The sequence below is a fragment of the Oryx dammah genome, unplaced genomic scaffold, assembly GCF_014754425.2.
Source record: "Oryx dammah isolate SB20612 unplaced genomic scaffold, SCBI_Odam_1.1 HiC_scaffold_13, whole genome shotgun sequence".
In the NCBI taxonomy this organism is placed as follows: domain Eukaryota; kingdom Metazoa; phylum Chordata; class Mammalia; order Artiodactyla; family Bovidae; genus Oryx; species Oryx dammah.
In genome coordinates this window covers 20,182,907-20,202,817 of record NW_024070197.1, presented here as the reverse complement: position 1 = coordinate 20,202,817, position 19,911 = coordinate 20,182,907, and the positions used below count along the sequence as shown (strand labels likewise).

At 43.5% G+C, this 19,911-nt stretch overlaps 1 protein-coding gene across 4 annotated transcripts in view; it reads left to right on the top strand.

The window, feature by feature from the left end:
* GARRE1 (granule associated Rac and RHOG effector 1) overlaps positions 1-19,911 on the top strand; it is an 82,354-nt gene that overhangs the window by 44,931 nt on the left and 17,512 nt on the right. For all 4 annotated transcript variants that reach the window (XM_040253126.1, XM_040253127.1, XM_040253129.1 and 1 more), the window contains exons 3-7: positions 10,216-10,425; positions 14,638-14,778; positions 14,995-15,090; positions 15,215-15,376; positions 17,718-17,876. In XM_040253126.1, the coding sequence (XP_040109060.1) occupies positions 10,216-10,425; positions 14,638-14,778; positions 14,995-15,090; positions 15,215-15,376; positions 17,718-17,876 (768 nt within the window). The remainder of the gene's footprint in view (positions 1-10,215; positions 10,426-14,637; positions 14,779-14,994; positions 15,091-15,214; positions 15,377-17,717; positions 17,877-19,911) is intronic.

Genomic DNA, 19,911 nt, shown 5'->3' with positions numbered 1-19,911 from the left:
GAAATCAGTCCTAAATATTCATTGGAAGGACTGATGCTGAAGCTGAAACTCCAATACCTTGGACACCTGATGCCAAGAACTGACTCATTTGAAAAGTCCGTGATGCTGGAAAAGATTGAAGGCAGGAGGAGAAGGAGATGACAGAGGATGAGATGATTGGATGGTATCACCGACTCAATGGACATGAGTTTGAGTAAATTATGGGAGTTTGTGATGGACAGGGAGGCCTGGTTTGAACTGAGGTGAGCATTTGAACTGAACTGAAGTTAGTACTATTCATGTTCCCATTTTTTGATGAGATGGGTGTGGAGTGGTTAAACAACTTTTTAAAAGTTTCATGGCAGATCCAGACTTTAGACACAGACAGTCTGATTCTGTAGAGTACAAATTCTTGACAGTAGCTCTCTACTGCCTCTCAGCAAAACAAGGGGTTGACCCCATGAACTGAAGAAAGTTAGCGCTCTCTCTCTCTGGTCATGACTGGATACAGGGGCTCATACAGTGCTGAACAGACCCAGACTGTCTCCATGCCAGAGTTACCAACACCTCTGTTCTCTCTCACGTTCTGACAAAAGTTCTGGAACTCAGTCTGATTGGCTTGACTTGGGTCACTTGGCTGTCCTTGGGCCTGGTTGGCAAAAAGGTTAAACTAATGCACCGACTGGTCAGGCCTGATTACCTGTCCGCTTTTGGTGCTGGGGTGCCTCCAGGCTGAGGGCGCAGGGGGAGCAGTTCCCTGATGGCTGCTTCCAAAGCCACGGGACTAGGTGTTGGAGAGGCCACACTGCAGGTTCCAGGTGGAGCACGTCAGAGGATGTGATGGGGAACATATTTATGACCCTGGAAACACCTGTTGAATTGCTTTGCTTTCAGAATTTTAGCAGTTTATTATGTCCTCTATGAAGCCTTCAGTTATGTCTCTTAGTAAAATTTCATAATTTCCGTTCTAGTGGCTGTGTATATTTTTAACATTCTTAACTAATCTTTATTTTAGTTGCTGCCATGAATGAAGTTTTATCTATGTATTTTTGGCTTTGCTGGGTCTGTGTTAGTGTGTGGGCTTTTTTCCAGTTGTGAGTGGGGGCTACTCTCTAGTTGTGGTGTGCAGGCTTCTCATTGCAGTGGTTTCTCTTGTCGTGGAGTATGGGCTCTAGGGTTCTCGAGCTCAGTAGTTGGGGTGCTTGGGCTCGATTGTAGTGGTGCTTGGGCATGTGGGATCTTCCTGGACCCAGGGATTGAACCAGTGTCTTCTGCACTGGCAGGCAGATTCTTTACCAGTGAGCCACCAGGGAAGCCCAGGATGAAATTTTATTTGAAAGTTTTTTTCTGTAACATAGGAACACCCTTGACTTTTTTTATTTTTGTCTTATCTCCTGGTCTGTGGCTGGACTCAATAATGCTGATGTTTCATTTGGTTTATTTGGGGTTTTTTGGTATATGTGATCATGTCATCTATATATATCTTCTCCCTTCCAGTAGTTATATATCTTGTTGCATTGAACATAGGTTTTACTTTTACTTTTTGGCCATGCCACATGGCTTGTGGAATCTTCTCTGACCAGGGACTGAACCCAGTCCATGGCAGTGAAAGCCCAGAAATCCTAACCATCAGACCACCAGGGAACTCTCTGACTATCAGCATAGATTTTAATATATAAAACAATGACCTTTAAGAATGAGCATCTTTTTTTTTTTTAAAGAATGAGCATCTTTGTTTTGGTCCTCATTTTAATGAGAATGCTTTGGATGTATTACTATTGATTATTAATTTTAATAAATTAGTTTTATTTTGTATGTGATGCATACTTATGGTAAAAAATACAAACATTCTGAATGCCGTAAGTTTACTTCTCCAGAGGTCATGCTTCTCTCTTCCAACTCCATCTCAGTCCGAGTTGGAACCACTGTTAACTGTGTCATGTATCTGGGCAGAAAACCACAAGTAGATACACATACACATACACAAACATACAGGGCAAATACACCTTTCTAGGCCCTTATATACACCCTTAGTTCCCTCAGTAGCATACTTGTTAATTGCAATATTGGTTCTCGGTTTGAAAGAATAAGCCTACATTTCCTACATGTTATACCCAATTCTTCATTCTGGGCAAGTGTGTCACTCACAGGAAAGCCTTGCATGGTTTACAGCCTTTTTTCCTCCAGAAGAGTCATTATCTCCCCCTTGCCTGTTGGGGATATCACCCTCAAAGTAAGCTTGAGGTTGCAGCTGGTGTCCATGGGTTGGCTGCAGAAGAGCTGTCCAGGGAAAGAAAGCAGGAAGAGTTCAGGGGTAATAACATTTGCACATGGATGCTGCCATGATGTCTTGCCCTCAGCTCTTCAGTCAACATGCTGCTCTTGGACTAGGTTGGTGCTTTTATGTGGAGAGTAGCAACTGCTTTTTTTCTTCTTTCAACAAATATGTACAGAAAGATTGTCCACTGTGTGCCAGGCATTGAGAATGTGACTGGGAGCAAAACAAAAGACCCTGTCCACATTCAGCTTAACTCCTAGGTAGTGAAACAAACAAAAAATAAATGGCCCATACAAACATAATGTCAGGTAGTGAGAGGCACTATGAAGAAAAAGAATGAAGAAGACCTCTCTGAGGATGGAACATTGAGCAATGTCTGTCTGAGAGATAGAAGGATGCTCCAGGTAGGATAGTGGTTCATTTGCAAATAGGGTCAGGGTGGGCCTCCTTCAAAGGACACTTGGCATTGTCTAAAAGTCCAGTGGTTAGGACTTGGCACTTTCACTGCTGGGCCCTGGGTTTGATCCCTGGTTGGGGAATTAAAGTTCCACAATGTGGAATTTTGCATGGTACAGCCAAAAAAATAAATAACCAACTCTGGAGGGTTTTTTGTTTGCTTTTGTTTTTTTTAGGAATATCGTTCTTGAAAATAGGACTATACTTCCCAACTTCCCTTACAGCTAGGAGTGGTCACTTGAGTAAGTTCTGATTCATGAAGATGTAACTGGAGGTTTTGGATGAGACTCTAAGGAAGTTTCCTTAGAGGGAAAAAGGGTGCTCCCTTTTCCTCGCTCCCCCCAGTTTTTTACTGTCTAGAATGCAGGCAAAATGGCTGAAGGTCATTTAATTATTTAGAACTGAGAGATTATTTAAGTATGTAAGTCTTGTGTGAGGATGAAGAGCAGAAAGATGGGAAGTGAGCTCCCTGTGATACCCAGGAGCTCTCATCCTAGCTCTGGACTGCCAAACCCTAGATTTATTTTCACCTTTGTTGTTCACATTGCTAAGTTGTGTTGGACTCTCTGCAGCCCAATGGAGTGCAGCACACCAGGCTTCTCTGTCCTCCACTATCTCCGGGAGTTTGCTCAAATTCATGTCCATTGAGTCAGTGATGCTATCTAACCATCTCATCCTCTTTCACCCCCTTCTCCTCCTGCCCTCAGTCTTCCCCAGCATCAGGGTCTTTTCCATTGAATTTGCTCTTTGCATCCAGTGGTCAAAGTATTGGAGCTTTGGCTTCAGCAACAGTCCTTCCAATGAATATTCAGGGCTGATTTTCTTTAAGATTGCCTGGTTTGATCTCCTTGATGATTTTCACCATAGAAAGAAGTAAACATTGATCTTATATAAGCCACTGCATTTGTTGTTGTTGTGTGTAGATAAAACGAATCCTAATTGAAAGGAAGCAGGAAGATCAGTTAAGAGGCTTTTAAAGTAATCCAAGCAAGAGATGACTGTAGCTTGGAATAGAATGGTAGCAGAGGCGGTGACTAGAAGCAGTTCTACTCTTTTTTAGTGTGGTAAACTATACATAGCATAAATGTTGCCATCTTAATGTTCACCTTCAAAACTTCATCTTCTTCCCAAACTGAGTCTCTGCCTTCTGAGCAATAACTGCCCTTCCTCCTTCGTCTACCATAATTGATGTGGACTTAGTTCTTGTCACTGGCCTTTCACTGTTTCATGTCCTGGATGATAGTTTATAATTATACTTATTAGTTATGTAAAGATGTATAATTTGGGGGGGAAAAAAAAACAGTTTCAGATGTAGGCTGTTTTGCAAACATGTAATCAGTGGTTTTATCTATTCAGTAATATCTGACACTGTTTCTTTATTGAGCCTATCTTTTCCTGTTAATTTATTTGCAGTGAATATGTATTACTGGTATAAAAGTTTCTGTGAATCACAGTGCTTGGCCTGTGAAGCAGTTTAGAAACTGTGTCTGATGATATTGTTACCAGCAGTAAAGCAGCGTGTCAGGGGCAGAATCTAATCTTGTCTGAATGTTTAACGTTTGCTGTTGGCTCATCCATCCTTGGGCATGTGTTAGCTTTCTCTCGTCCCTAGTTCTTTCTCCTGTGCATAGCATGGCAGCTTCTTTGTGCTCTGGGTTGATACCAACTGCAAAGAGATTATTGTTTTGTTAATTGCTTTAAAAAACAAAAAGTTTAAATACTCACTGTTAATCAGTTTTTAGGTCAGACTATACATCTTAGTTTCAGTGAGCTTGGTTTTTACATTTTCATACTGTAATTTGATCTCCATAAAGTACTTTCCATAGTCCAGGCGTGGTTTGCTGCATTCTCTATTCCTCTGGAGACACATTTAGGTTCTTATATCACATTCCGGTCTGTTGGTTAGGTCATTATGTAATAACTGTGGAATTATCATAAGGACAAAAGATTGAGAACACTTGGAACCAACTGTAATGTTTAAGGTAGAAGTAAGTTTTGAAGAGAAAGAAATGATTGAATGACCTTGGAATTTCTAATAAAAACCGCCAATCCGGATTGACTTAATTTCATTCATTCTTGACTTTTAAACTGATCAGAAATAAATACCAGAACCCAAATGTTTGACACTATGGCATATGCAACATTTCTACTTGTGCTTCACTTTGCAGGGATATGAGAAAGACGATTTATTCAGTGAGTTTGAGTAGAAAATGAATTTAGACATTGTGTATATCGATGTGAAAATCACAAGGTGTGTCACAGATGGGGTGGACTTGGGCAGTCTGTAATTTCAACATGTGGGGATATAGTAAGGGCTGAGTAAGGCCGTGGCCCTGGAAGAGGAGTAGCTAAAAATTTGAAAATATTCTAGGAAGGTAGAATTGACTATGGTGGTGTATGTAGAAAGGGTGGTCTTTTGGGGCTCAAAACAGGATGACCTTAAACTAAAATCTGTTTTAATTAATAAAATAGAAAAATCACTGAAAAGAAAAGGTTTCCTGGTTATATCCATAAAGATAACCCCCTATATAGGTCCATTTATAGAGGCATGGGAAAGTGAACACGTACCCTTTTCCTCCGCCATCAGCAACTCCCAGAAAACAAGGTTTTCTTTCAGTAGATGCTCAATGGCTGTTTACAATCCAGAATGCTCCATGGATATTTGGAAGCAGTAGTGGCAAGGTCACTTATTGTCTATATTCAGGAGTTGGGCTTTTATGAGGAATTTAAGTCATACCAAAATATTTCTCTCTCTCTTTTTTTCCTCCTTTTTTTAAAGCTGTGCCGCTGCATGGTGTGTGGCATCATAGTTCCCCAACCAGGGATCAGACCCACGCTTCCTGCAGTGGAAGTACAGAGTCCCAACCACTGGACTGCCAGGGAAGTCCCCAGGATGTTTCTCTTAATGCAGCTCTGATAGTAGCCTCATATTGCCCCCAGTTCCATCCAGTTGGGATGCCTTGAGATGAATGTGTGTGTGTTTTTTAATTCAGATGCCAAGGGTAAGATTAAGTCTGATTGCTTTCTTCATAATTCTTGAATGAGACTGATGGGCTGAAGGCCCAAATAGATGTTTTGGGGCTTGGAATTCCTTAAGAGGTAAGAGAAGTTGTCCCTTTTCCCAAGCTCCATGTGCCCTCTCCCATTTTATCATTGCTGTTTGCAGCCAGTCTTAACTGTTGTCTGCTATGCAAATCATGAACTTCAAGATTCATGCCACCCCAAAGTGCCACAGGCACTTACTTGTAACATTTGTTGCAGTCCCTTTCCCACTATCAGAGAAGACTGAGCCGTGCCTCCCAGTCTTTGTTCATCAGTGTTCCTGCACAGCGGTCCCCTCCCCTTCGTGATATTCTTAGCCACTGTTGTGACTACCTCCTGGATCTTGTCATATGAAAATAGCACAGTCTGGTGGTTAGAACAGTTTTTGGAGTTAGACTCAGTGTTGGATCTCTACTGCACCACTTATTACCTGCTTGACGTTGGAGCAAGGTTCTTTCTCTCTCTAAGCCTCAGTGTTGTTATCTGTAAAATGGATGAATTGCTCTCACCCCACAGCTTCACTTCACTGCATGTAAAGTACTTGGTATGTGTTAAACACTCAGTAAATGGTAGCTCTTGATTGACATGGACTTCTGTAGCTCCAGTGACATTTTAATCTCACTGACCACTCATTTGTCCTTCAGCTCGCTACACATGTTCTGCATCTTCATGGGATCCCATAATCCAGGAAATGGTCTCCTTGTGGAAGAGAAAGTTGAGACCCCCCTGGTCTGGTGGTTAAGACTCTGCACTTCAAATGCAGGGGCCATGGGTTCAGTTCCTGGTCGGGGAACTAAATTCCCACATGCTGCTCTGCCAATATATGAGTAAATAGATGCAACTTTAAAAATAAAATTAAAGAGAAAATAACTGTCCTAGGCCCTTGGGTCACATGCTTTCAGATCCATAACTTTAGAGTCTCTGTTGGTTTCGAGGTTTCTCAGGAAGACCCCAAGGACTGGCACATCCCTGGGTCAGGGAGGATGGAGCCTGTGACAGGAAGGAAATTGGGCTAAGACAGGAGATATTGTAGAGAAAAGGTGGGCAGAGGCAGGCTAGAGGTTGAGCTCAGTCCTCTCTCCAGAGAATACACTTCTGTTACTTAGGTACACTTGTAGAACATTCTTTAGATAGCTTTTCCAAGATCCAGGGTAACCATCGTTTTGATTGGCTTTTTAGTGAACTGTTTACAACACAAATATTTTATTACAACCATAATTTGTGCTCCATACCTCATAAGTAGGAAGAGGGAGATGCTGAGGTCTTGTTTTTGCCACTTGAAAATTCCATGGACGGAGGAGCCTGGTAGGCTGCAGTCCATGGGGTCACTAAGAGTCGGACACGACTGAGTGACTTCACTTTGATTTTTCACTTTCATGCATTGGAGAAGGAAATGGCAACCTACTCCAGTGTTCTTGCCTGGAGAATCCCGGGGACGGAGGAGCCCAGTGGGCTGCCATCTATGGGGTCGCACAGAGTTGGACACGACTGAAGCGACTTAGCAGCAGCAGCGGCATACATAAGGAAGAAATTTAAGTTAGATGTCTCATGCAGGGTCAAGCACGTGAGAAGTGGTGGTGGTAACATTCCAAACATCTCCCTTCTAAAACTGACCACCATCTCTCCCCACTCCTGCAGCAGCTATGTCCTCTTTCCACCATTCTGCCCTCAACGGCAAGAGGACCCTCCCCAGCCCCAGGCCTGCCATCAGCAGCATTATCAGAGTGTCCTCTTCCGGGGCCAGGACCCTGCATCAGTCCTTCAGAAGCCGTTCCTAGAACTTCCCTTCAGAAGCGACGGACAGGGTACTCCCATTGTTCCCGTGCTCTTACCCTCAGAGAGCCTTTTCCTTCCCACCTCGCCCCTCAGTGTTCCTTCTCCAGTAGCCCCTGCCTTTGCACATCTACTTACTGTCCCCCACCGTTAGAAGGTAACCCTCAGGACAGTGACTTGTTCACTGTATTTTTGTAGTATCCTCTAGCTTTTTTTGTGCTTTGTACATACCACACACTCACATATTACACATTTGTTGAAAGAATGAATGACTTAGTTGTATCTGTCAGAAGCTGAAAGAATGTGAGCCCAGAGCGAATGGCACACGGCACGTCACTGCTCTCTCCTAGCAGCCTGCCAAGAGGCCAAGGAAGGAGGAGGAGGAAGAGTTTGTGTGCCTGAGGACTCACACTTCTAAATAAAAAGGCCCTTTTAAGAACCAACAGGCAAAGGCCCTCTGGAGCCTCTGGAGACTTCAGGCCTCCTCCTGGGTTTACTCTGCGTGGAGCTTCAGAACACCACGTCATTCTGGCCTGAGCCAGTTAAGGGTGAGCGTCTGTCATGGGTCTGGTTTCAGTGTTGCGAGCACACAGCTGTCTCCAGGCGTGTAGATCTTGTTGAGGGCAAGGTGCACGCTGGCTAAGGGCATAGACACTTGAGTCAAGTGAGCCCTCTGCCAAATTCAGTTTGTGTCCCCTTGACAAAGTTTCATAACCTTTCTGTGCTTTAGTCTTACTGTTTGTGAAATGGGAATGACCTCACATGGTTGTTCCTAGGATTGAATGAGAGAATCCATGTGAAATCTTTAGCGCAAGTGAGGTGCATGCTGAGTGTTCAAGCTGGCTGATACTGTGTACAGTGCTAATTAAATCCTGTTTTTTCTGTTTGTGTCACAAGTTCCAGGTTGCTAGGTCTGTTTACTCTGTGTGGCTCACTCTGCCCATCTCTGATGGGAAAGAGCTTTGAGGGAGTAAGTGGAAACCCAGGGGGTTTGGGTGGGAATTCAGCCTGTTTTTCTGATTGTTCCCTGCAGAGGGAGGATGCTATGATGTGAGATTTCTGTGTTTGTTTTAGTTTTGTCCTGGTGATTCCCACAGGGGAAAATAATTCAGAGGGAGTAAGTGTCACCACTGGGAACTTGCTTGACTCTCTTTCTCCAGGAGGAAGAACTCTGCCTAGTGCGGGTAGGAAGGGGCAGCATCTGAACCGTGTGCTGGGAGGTGAGAGGTCCAAGGAGGGGTCTTATTTCTACTGCTTCACAGGACAGTACCAGGCCAAAGTGGGCACTGGGGTTGAACTGTAGCTGCTTGTAACCGCAGTGGGAACTGTCACCGTGCCCCCGGGCAGTGCACTGATGCTGGCAACTGGTGGGCCCTCTTTAATTTTTTTGTTAGCGAACCACTCTATAGGCCAGTGAAATATGAAATACTTTCCATTAAAAATGTTTTGAGGGACTTCCCTGGCAGCCTTGTGGTTTAATACTCTGTGCTTCCAATGCAGGGGTTATAGGTTCAATCCCTGGTTGGGAAATTAAGATACCACATGCCACATGGCATGGCCAATTTATATATATATATATAGTTTTTTTTGAATGTTATGAGGCATGTAAAAAAGTTACAATAAAGTTTTATTGTTGTTGTCAAATTTGGTATGGATAAAACAACTGTGAAAGATTAGGGAAAATGTCAGTAATCTGAAAAGTGTCTGTTCAAGTTGCTTTGCAAGTAGCAAATTCTTACCTCCTTTAAAGAAAAAAGAAATAGGAAATTGTAGAGAATACCTTGTAGCTGGAGTTAACACAAGAAAGCAGAGAACAACAGTGTCAGAGAATAGCTCTTGCCAGTGCCAAGGTTGGCAAATAAAGGCACATTTGTATCTTTTGTTGGTGGTATGTTGTATGTTTTTAGTACATGTATTTTTATAATTATATACTAATAGTATACATTGACATAGCATTATGTACTTAGTATTTTTTAAAGTAAATTTTCTGCTTTAATGGACTATTGTATCAATCAATCAGCTATACTAATATGTATTAGGTAAGTGGTTTTCTCCTGATCTGACACATGGATGTACCAGTATGTTTTGTTAACTCTGAGAAGACAGGTCTGTCAGCTTTGTTTCATAAGACTGGAAATATGACATACAGCTATGTTAATAACTATGTAATTACTATGTTAATAACACTGTTACTAAAATAACCTGTATCTTTGGATTCCATTTCCAGTGGAATATGTTCTTATAGTTAAACTGACCTTTCAGGTTTCTAATCATCTGACTTTTTTTCTGCCTTCTGAATACTGTGTGGAGAGAACTGGAATTGTGCCTTGCTGTGATTCCACTGGAGCTCACAGACAGTTAGGGTTGGTGTGAACAAGAATCCAGATGAGAAGAGTGGACGACGGGAGTGAGGGGAGGCTAGGTGGGAAGTGGGGAGGTCCATTCAAACCTTGAGGCTGGCAACTTGGTTATAATGTTTTGAGTTCTAGGCACCAGGCCACCCAGGTCCAAATGTGAGAACAAAGGCAGATCCTTTGTGAACAAAGGCATGGTGACTTTGTAACTTCCATGTGATTTCAGAATTCCAGTTAATTGTTACCTCTACTCAAATTGATGGTTGAGAATTGATTGCAGTAATGCAATATCAACCCGCAACCTGAAAGTCTCTGACTCTCTTGTCTTCACAGGTGTTGGGACGATGCTTCTTGACAGTGGTGCAGGTCCATTTCCAGTTTTTGACCCAGGCGTTACAGAAGGTACAGCCCGTGGCTCACTCTTGCTTTGCTGAAGTTGTTGTGCCAGAAAAAAAGAACAGCAGCAGTGGCGGCGGTTTATCTGGCATGGGCCACACATCGGAACTGGAGGAAGCTGTGCGGTCCTGGCGAGGGGCTGCTGAGGTAACCCTGACTCTGGGGAGATCAGTGCCCTTTGTTCAGATACGAGAGGCTCCAGAGGGCCTTTGCCTGTTGGTTCTTAAAAGGGCCTTTTTACTTAGAAGTGTGAGTTTTCAACTGCTGTCATTAGATTGTTGATTCATTTAACAGTGAATGCCTTTGTAAATGCTCGCTGCACACCAGGCATGCACCAGGTACTGGGAAGACAGCCTCCTAGGAGAAAGGGCTTTACAAAAACAGGGTTGAGGAGAGGCCTTTGATAAGAAGTGCAGCAAAGTTTCTAGGAAGAGGGACCAGGGCAAAGAGGCTGGAGGGTAAGTGGAGTAAGCAGTCAGCTAGGTAGCTAGGTGGGGATGTAGTCAGCAATGACACTCTTTTTGTTGGTATTTTAATACTCCTTTGTTTCTGAGGCTGGAAGAAAAGCCTTGCAAGTCAACACTTTAACTAGGATTTACTGTTCCATTTCACAGAGTAAAAGAGAATTTATATTATAATATCTAGTTTGACTCATAACCTCAATTAAATTGGCAAACTATTTGATTTTGTTTTAGAAATCTCTAATCAAATTTGTAAACATTTTTCAACATTTTAACATTATATGTTCTGTTGTTTACTTAGTTCAGTTTTATGGTGTTCCATTGCATTGTTATTTCTTCTCAATTTCTTTTCGCTGTGTTGGTCTCTTTCATTTTAAAGATTCTCCTCTGCTTTCTTGGTGTTTATGGGAGCAGCCATGCAGTGCTAATCGGGGGTTGAGTGCAGGAGTGATACCTGCTGACTTCATTGCAAGTGGCCGGGCAGTGGGGTCCAAACCTTTTATCTTCTCACCTTACAGCCCTTTGTGCCCTCCTGGCTGCAGTCTCCTGATCACACTGCTTACACTCTACAGCCTTTGTACGTGACTCAAGGTCTTCTCTACCCAACCTGTGGGTATCATTCATGCTGAGATCCCAGCCCAAGTGAGCAGCCTTCTGGTGCTCCTGTGACCTCCTGGCCTTGACCTTTTCCTTCACCCACTTCTGTCTGCCCTGGCTTTCTGCCTTCCTTACTTTGCTTTCAACCAGTGACCCTGCCCCCTACACACTGAGAAAACAGAATGTACCTAGCAGCAGCCCCTCTTCTCCATTTCCACCCAGGTAACACACCTCTCCCATTCAGACCCTCTCCTGTTCCTTCCTCTTCGTTACAGCAGAGGAGGCGCCCTCCCCTCCTATGCAGAGTTTGCCTCTCTCCACCCTGCCCCCACCCTCAGGGCCTCTGTGCTGGGATCCTAGGTTTTGTCTCCCACCTCCTCAGTGTGTTCCCACCAGTACACAAATAGGCTTACAAATAAAAATCCTCCACGTTCTGCCCTGTTTCTCTGCTCTTTTCATAGTCGGCTTCTTGGAAGAATTGTTTGCCTCACCTTTGATTTCACCCTAAAAAAAGATTACTGTTATCAGATATTTCAAGCATATAGGAAATGTCACATACATAACCATCTATCTTCCTTTTAGCTTTGTCAAGTGAATCTTCACTTTTTGCCACATTTGCTTCATACCTTTTAACAGAAAAATACTGTTACAAATGCATTTGAATTCCCTTTATACTTCTCCACTGTCTTATTCATATTCCTTTCTCTCTAGAGATAACCTCTTTTGATTTTGGAGTGTGACTCCTATGCATATTTTTATAGTTTTACTCTATATGTGTGTATCCATATGTGTATTGTTTTGCACAATATGAAGCTTTATATTTAACGGGCATCATTCAGCTCACTAAAATCTGGCTTCCAGTCCTCCACCAGAACATGCCTTATCTTGTCAAGGTCACTGGTGCCTTCCGTGTTGCCAGAAACATTGGCAGAAATCCAGGGATCCCATTGACTCCATTTAGCAGCTCACAGTGACTTGGGCCCTGGAAATCCTCTCTCCTTATGAAGAACCAAGTTCTCTTAGTTACACTCTTACCTCCTAGGCTAGCCTCTCAACCACTTTGCTATCTTCTCTTCAACATGACTTATGAATGTGAGCTCCTCAAGGCCCAGTTCTACACGTCCTTTTCCCTGAGGGCCTCCATCTAGTCTTGGAACTTTGAAAACCTCTTGTATGCTGGGGCCGTGGCGCGTGTGTGCCCAGTTCCCTTCTCCTGTGGCCTCAGGCCCCCGTGTTTGGCTGCTGTCCTCCTCAGGTCTTCAGATGGCTCAGCCCTTGCCTTCCCACATACCCCTGTTCCTCTTCAAACTGACCCTGGTGCTAGAAAGGAGTGCCCTCTCACACTGGGTCCCTTATGCAAGAAACCTGACATTTACCCTCCAGTTTTTCTGTCACAACTGCATCCAGTCCATACGGAACCCCTGCAGACCCTGCCTCCAGAATACTATTGTAGCGCTGCCCCTTCATTCTGTGTCCACCGTCATGGTCTTATTTCAAGGGATCCTTACTCTCCCCTGACGTCTTCAGAGGCTGGGCCTGCTTCTCCCTTTCCTGTCTTGCTGCCCCTCATCTCTCCCTCTTTCCTTAGGGTAAGGGGTAGACCTGTCCCATGACCTGCCTAGTCCCACATAGTCTGGCTCCTGCCTCCCCACCAGCCGCCTCTGGCCCCTCTCCTCGCTCCCTGGGTTCTAGTTCCTGCGCCTACATCTCTGCCTGTCCACCCCCCTCCCCGACCCTGCACTTCTGTTGACTGCCTCCTCCTCTTTAAATGAAGCCTAAATGATGATTTCTCAGTTTCTTGGGTGCTCCCTGTCACAGTTCTTCATTTCCCTTGGGATGTGTTTTTCCATTTTATATTTTTCAAATGTTTCATTTGCCTGCCTTTTGAACCTACGAAGCTGTCAGCTCCAAGATTATAGGGACCAGGATTGGTGCTCCACTGTCTATCCAGTGACGCCTCTAATGTAAGACCTCCTTGTGAGCTACATATTTCGACTAAATGAAGAGTTCTAGAAAGAGAGTCAAATGGTTTTAAAATGTGAGACTATTAGGGTGCAGGGAGTGATTGGTCTTCATATAGAATTTGTGAAGCTTTGGAAATCTGTGACATTATAGCTGCTTAATTTCCTTTAGTCTTGCAATGTGGATAAATGTTATAACTCCATTAACCTAGAAGAACAAAAATTAACTGTTTAAAAATGTTATTTGTTGAACAAGTATTATTGCAATAAAAATAGATGTTGAAAAAATTGAAAGAGTTCATCCTGAATCCTTCCTTACATCTAATAAATCGAATATATATTTTTCTATATTCTCTAGTCCTGATCCATATGTATAGATAACTAGCATTTCATCACAAGACACAGATTAGTCTTCCTGTTTTTCTGTCTTATGTCCTTATGTCTTCTTTTTCTGTCTCATATATTTATTGTTGTTGTTTAGTTGCTAAGTCATGTCCAACTCTTTGTGACTCCATGACTGTAGCCCACCAGACTTGTCTGTCCATGGAATTTCCCAGTTAAGAATACTGCAGTGGATTGCCATTTCCTTCTCTAGGGTATCTTCCCAACCCAGGAACTGAACCTGTGTCTCCTGCTTAGTAGGCAGAATCTTTACCATTGAGCCACCTGGGAAGTTCAATGTACTCTTCATAAACATATATTTAATGACTAAACAATAAGTATTTCATTTTTCTGTGAGGATTTCAAAAGTTCTGTTTTTCCTTTAATGTTACAATGTAGTTTTTTTCCTGTTGGTGAGGTTTTTTTACTTTGGTGTATAGGACCACTCAACCAAATAGATACATTTCTAAATTTTGGAAACTTCAGGGGCCAGTATACTAGGGTATCTATCTTTTTAAAGCAGAGAAACTTAAAATGTGATTAAAAAAAAAAATATATATATATATATATAAAACAGGTAGGTAAATCTTTTTTGCAGGGTTTTTTTTGACTGTGCCATGAGGCTTGTGGGATCTTAGTTGCCAGATCAGGGATTGAACCCAGGCCCTCAGCAGTGACAATGTCAAATCCTAACCACTGGACCACCAGGGAATTCCCAGGGGGTTTCTTAAATAAGGTAGTGCTATGTCGGGTTTGTTTTCTTATCAGTGCTTGGTTTAGTCTTTCAGAATTTCTGGCTGCTCTCTTCATAATAGAGATAATCCAGAATGACTAATGCTTGGATAGTTTCTTGCTTTATTTTCATTGTTTCTTGTTTCTTGTTTTTTTTTGTTTTTTTTTTTTTAATTTTGCTAGTATCTGTAACATCTTTTACCTACCAGTCATTATTTCTGTTGCAGGCAACATCTAGACTGAGAGAAAGAGGCTGTGATGGCCGCCTGGCGGGAATTGAAGTTCAGCAGCTCTTCTGTTCTCAAAGTGCAGCAATTCCTGAGCACCAGCTAAAAGAACTGAACATAAAAATTGATAGTGCTCTGCAAGTATGTTTTTCGAAACTAGCACATTAATATCTGAGGAATGAAAACAAGGGGAGGAGCTAAAGTTTTGATGTTGAACCAATTGGAAAGAGTAATAGGATAGTAGTTGGCTTCATGTCTTTTAATAACTATAGAAATTTACGATTTCTATTTTCATTGGACCGTGTCAGTTTAAAATCTACTATGTAATCTTGATTCTTAAAAACAATTTTTTTGCAGGCATATAAAATAGCTCTGGAAAGCTTAGGTCACTGTGAATACGCAATGAAAGCTGGTTTCCACCTGAATCCAAAGGCAATAGAAGCCAGTTTGCAGGTGCGTTATTGTGTCTGGTGGCTCCAGTGAGCTGTGGTGCGCCAGTCGTGCCATCCACATGGGCCAGTCGTCTTGAGAGCTGAGCCGCGGGTCACCTCTCTTGTCCTCTCCACCCATTTTCCAGGGCTGCTGCAGCGAGGCAGAGGCCCAGCAGACGGGGCGGAGGCAGACCCCGCCACAGCCCATGCAGTGTGAACTTCCCACTGTGCCCGTGCAGATAGGATCAAGCTTCCTGAAGGGGGTCTCCTTCAACGAGTCGGCCGCCGACAACCTGAAACTCAAGACGGTAGCTTCCCATGGGGTTCCTCCAACCCGGGTGTGAACTTGAAAATAGAGTTCTTAAGGGACACCTGACAACTTGTAAAGAATCTGGATTAAAAAGCAAAACTGAAGTGAAGACAGGAGGCATTGACCTTCCTCAGTAAACTGTTGTCTAAAAGCAGATTAGAGTGACGTTCCCCCGCTGCACACACACATTTGATAGGTCTTTATTGAGCAACCGTTAGTACCAGGCTAGGAGGTTTGTCAGCCCCCTAGGTTGTGATAGTAACACAGGACGAGGGGGCCTCAGCTAGAGGATTAAGGAATGTGACCCTTGAGAAGAGGACTTACTGCAGAGAAAGACCTGAAGAATAAGTGTCGGGGTGAGGCTGGGGCTGTGAGACAGCCAGGAAGTGAAAGCCTGTCCCAAGAGCTGAAGGCTTTCCTTAGAGCTGAAGCAGGGTGTCCTCTGGCTATCCAGTACAGTCCCTGGTAGGATTTGGATTTAATTGTCCTGAAATGAGGGCTGGGCTCTTCTAGTTTGTAAAAGTTGTCCAGGTGATTCTAATGTGTAGTCAGACCTGAGAGTCTAGAACAAGGGGAGACATGGCACTGCCCAAGGCTGGAGAAGCAGCCCAGGGAGATGGAAAGCCCCCAGTTCAAGACTGGTGCCCCACCATGGCAGGTCACGTGATTAGACTGGCATTTCTGAAAGATCCCCCTGGCTTCAGGATAGACTTTGGCTGGAAGGAGAGCAGCACTGAAGGCTTTTGGCCGTGGACCCATCTGGTGATAATGGGAGGCAAGTGGAAGGATTCAGGAGTAACCTAGAGGTTGTAATAAGCAAGACTCCAGGATTAACTGGCTATGAGAGGGAGAGGAAGGGAGATGAGGCCCAAGTTTCTTGCGTGGACAGCAGTTTTGGTGCTGCTTATTAAGGCTTGGTGATAGTCGTCAAAAATACATTTATGTACATGATTTTAAGATTGCTTTTGAGATGTCCACGTGGAGCTGTCCAGCAGGCAATTGGATGTATGGGTCTAGAGCTCTGAAGTGGGATCAGGGCCTGGGTCCTTAGAGACAGATGGTCTCTGGAGCCAGAAGAGAGGCTGGGGGAGTCCAGGAAGAGTGTGAAAGGGGTTCAAGAAAACTTTGGCGTTTAAGAGAGTGGCCGTGACTGTTTTATAGTCACAGGGCCATACATGAACTTCCTCAGGCATGTGCTATATCTGCCACGGTGTACTCTCTGTACGGTACCTTGATTGGAGTACAGTGTTGCTGTGAAGTCCAGCTTGTTGGGAGAGTTCTGGATCACCGGTTTGTTGTGAGAGAATGTAACTCAGGAATAGCCAGATGGAAGAGATGCCTGGGGAAGGGGCTTGGCAGTTCCCTGTTCTCTCCAGGCAGCACAGTCCCAGCACCTCCCTATGTTCTCCAGCCCAGAAGCTCCTAGGATAACTTTTGTAAAGAGACTTTTGCCAAATTAATTTTATTTATGATTTTGTTCAAAGTGTATAAAATAAAAGGTTTTGAAAGTACACTATAAAAATGTTGATGGTTATGCTCTTGGGGCGGGCTCTCACTTCCTGGCTGTCTCACAGCCCCAGCCTCACCCCCACCCTTATTCCTCAGGTCTTTCTCTACTTTAAGTCCTCTTCTCAAGGGTCACATCCCTTAATCCTCTAGCTGAGGCCCCCTTGTCCTGTGTTTCTATCAGAACCTAGGAGGCTCTTCATGGTTAATGTTTCAGTGAAATAAATAAGAGGGGAAATCTTGCCCCAGTACTGAAGTAATTAGGACCATTTGTGGAGTGTCCTACGTGCCAGGCATGTGTCAAATGTTCCCCATGTATCGTCTCAGTTAATGCTCACCCATGAGGTGGGCACAGCCCTTTTCCCCACTTGACAGACAGAGGAACTAGAGCCCAAGGCCGCACAGCTAGAAAGTTGCAGACTGGAATTGGAGCTTATGCTGACCACTTTTTCATCCAGAATAAGGATGAAGTTTTCTGGTATTTACTTGTATCAGATGATTTTCTTTCCTTATTCAGAGGGATTCAGAACTTCAAAGTTCCTTAGCCAATTTGCATCAGTAGATTGTTAAATAATGCTGTGTTTTGTGCTAGAATAGAAATCACATATGTGTATTAATGCACATGTGTCCATATCTAGTCAATCACAGGTTTGAGAAAATCTTTGAAGGTAATTGATGAGAATTACTTAAGAAATCAAAATTAAGTGACTTGGGAGAACATAAAATTCTCTTCTCTTGAGGGCTATTTTGTACCTATAAATGCATTTCTGTAAATTTTGGAACCTTGTATGGCTTTATTTTGAGGTGTCAACTTTGTTTTTATCAATCTGTAGCATACGATGTTGCAGCTGATCAAGGAAGCAGGCTGCTATAATGGAATCACGCCCAGGGACGATTTTCCTGTGACTGAAGTCCTGAACCAGGTGTGCCCATCCACGTGGCGGGGTGCCTGCAAGACTGCCGTGCAGCTGCTGTTTGGCCAGGCCGGACTGGTGAGTGAACACTTGTGAAGGACAGGGGAGAGTAGAGGAAGACATTTTAAGCACGTGATCATGTGGTATGGGCTCATGTGTGAAAACACTGGATAATATAAATAGCCCTTTGGTTGCTGCAGAGTTTAGACAAGATGGGAAAGGAAGAGATCATTAAAAGGTCTTTTTTTGTCCTTTGCTAGATTGATGTTATGTATTTGCAGGGGACCTAGTTGCAAAATGGTGTCTCAGGCTTTCCAGATCTTAAGGAAACCATTACATTAGTGATGATTTCGTAGGCCCTTTCACCTGGTCTGACTCTCCAGGGCTACAGTGGGTGTCTTTCTGTTGCTCAAACACAGCAGCCTTCTTCCTGTCTCAGGTTTTGCCCTTGATGTTCCTTTTCCCTGAGAATACTCCTCTCAGATCTTTGTGTGACTCACTCTTTCTCATTTTCCTTACCTCAGCTCAAACATCACCTCCTCCGTTGGTATAAGTAGTTTCCCATCCAGTCACTTTGTACCCCAGCTCTCTGTTTATCTCCTTTTATACAATAAAAATAACAACAGCAACTCCAAATTAAGTTTGATCTCTTCACCTTTGGTGAGAAGAATAACTTTTGCCAAATTTGGGTGGGGTTAGGAAATCAACATCTAGGTGTCTTTAATTTTTGTTTTTTTTTTCACTGTTTATTTGGTTGCACCGGGTCTTTTGTGACACTCAGGATCTTTAGTTGCTGCATGTGGGATCTAGTTCCCTGACCAGAGCTCAGACCCGGGCCCCCTGTATTGGGATTGTGGAGTCTTAGCCACTGGACCACCAGGGACGTAACAGCATCTAGGTTTTTGTCAGGCACCTTTGCTCTGTGCACCTTATGTATTTATCCTATGTTCTAGCATGAAAGATTGTTTTTTGAAGTGTTATAGGTCCTCCTCCTATATCAGGAAGATCCCTTGGAGGAAGACATGGCAACCCACTCCAGTATTCTTATCTGGAGAATCCCATGGACAGAGGAGCCTGGCAGGCTACAGCCCAGCAGGTCACACTCAGTCTGACACGACTAAAGCAACTTAGCACACATGCATAGCATTTTAGAGATTAAAGGAAGCTAATTAGAGATCAAGATAATTAAAGAACTGTTTCTACCCTGATTCTTACTTTATTCATAAAAGGAGCTGTTGGGAGGATGCAGTCCTTCTGTTTGGTGTGGGTGAGTGCTCCAGTGGCCCAGCTCAGGGTAGTACTTGCTTTGTAGAGGGCCAGGTGGGGCTTGTCCACAGTGTTGAGTTAACATTTCCCTTAAAATCTGTTCTTTAGTATAGGAACCCCCGAGGAAAAGAGTAAATTGGAGACCCCTGGAGCCCACTGCCTTGAGTAGATTGATCCATATTCCCAAAGACCATTTTAAGCAGCAGCAGCAGTGACAGCAGCAGCAGGGGAACCATGTCAATAAGTTCTCCAGAAAGGAGTGTGTAAAATAAGGCAGGAAGACCCAAAGACAGTTTTGAGAAAACAGCAGTTAAAAAAAATGTTCCATGTTATTCAGAGAGCAAAAACTTCTTCCTAGTTCTCCTTGATCCTAGGGCACCTTTGTGTGTGACTGATGAAGGAACTTTAGATTACTGTTCTGGGGTTGGGAGGAGAGAGGAAACACCTGCTTGTTCCAACAATGGCTGTTACTTGGACAGGAAGTCTTTTCTGAAGGACGCTGCAGACCGGCTGTGGGAACTCTCTTTACAGCTATGGAAATCGGTTCCATTAGATGCTGAATCTAGACTGCTAATAAGCAACTCTGCACAGCTTTGCCCTTCCTGAAATAGTACAGATCTGTTTGTAAAGTGTTTTATGATTATTTTCTTAAATTTCTTTTAGTTATTTGAAAATATATTCATCACTTTGTCACACCCTTTGAATTACAAAGGATACTATATCATCTGTGTAATATTAAAGACTCTCCTCAGGACTTCCCTGGTAGTCCAGTGGTTGAGACTCTGCACTTCCAATCCAGGGGCCACGAGTTCAATCCCTGGTCAGGGAACTAAGATCCCACATGCTG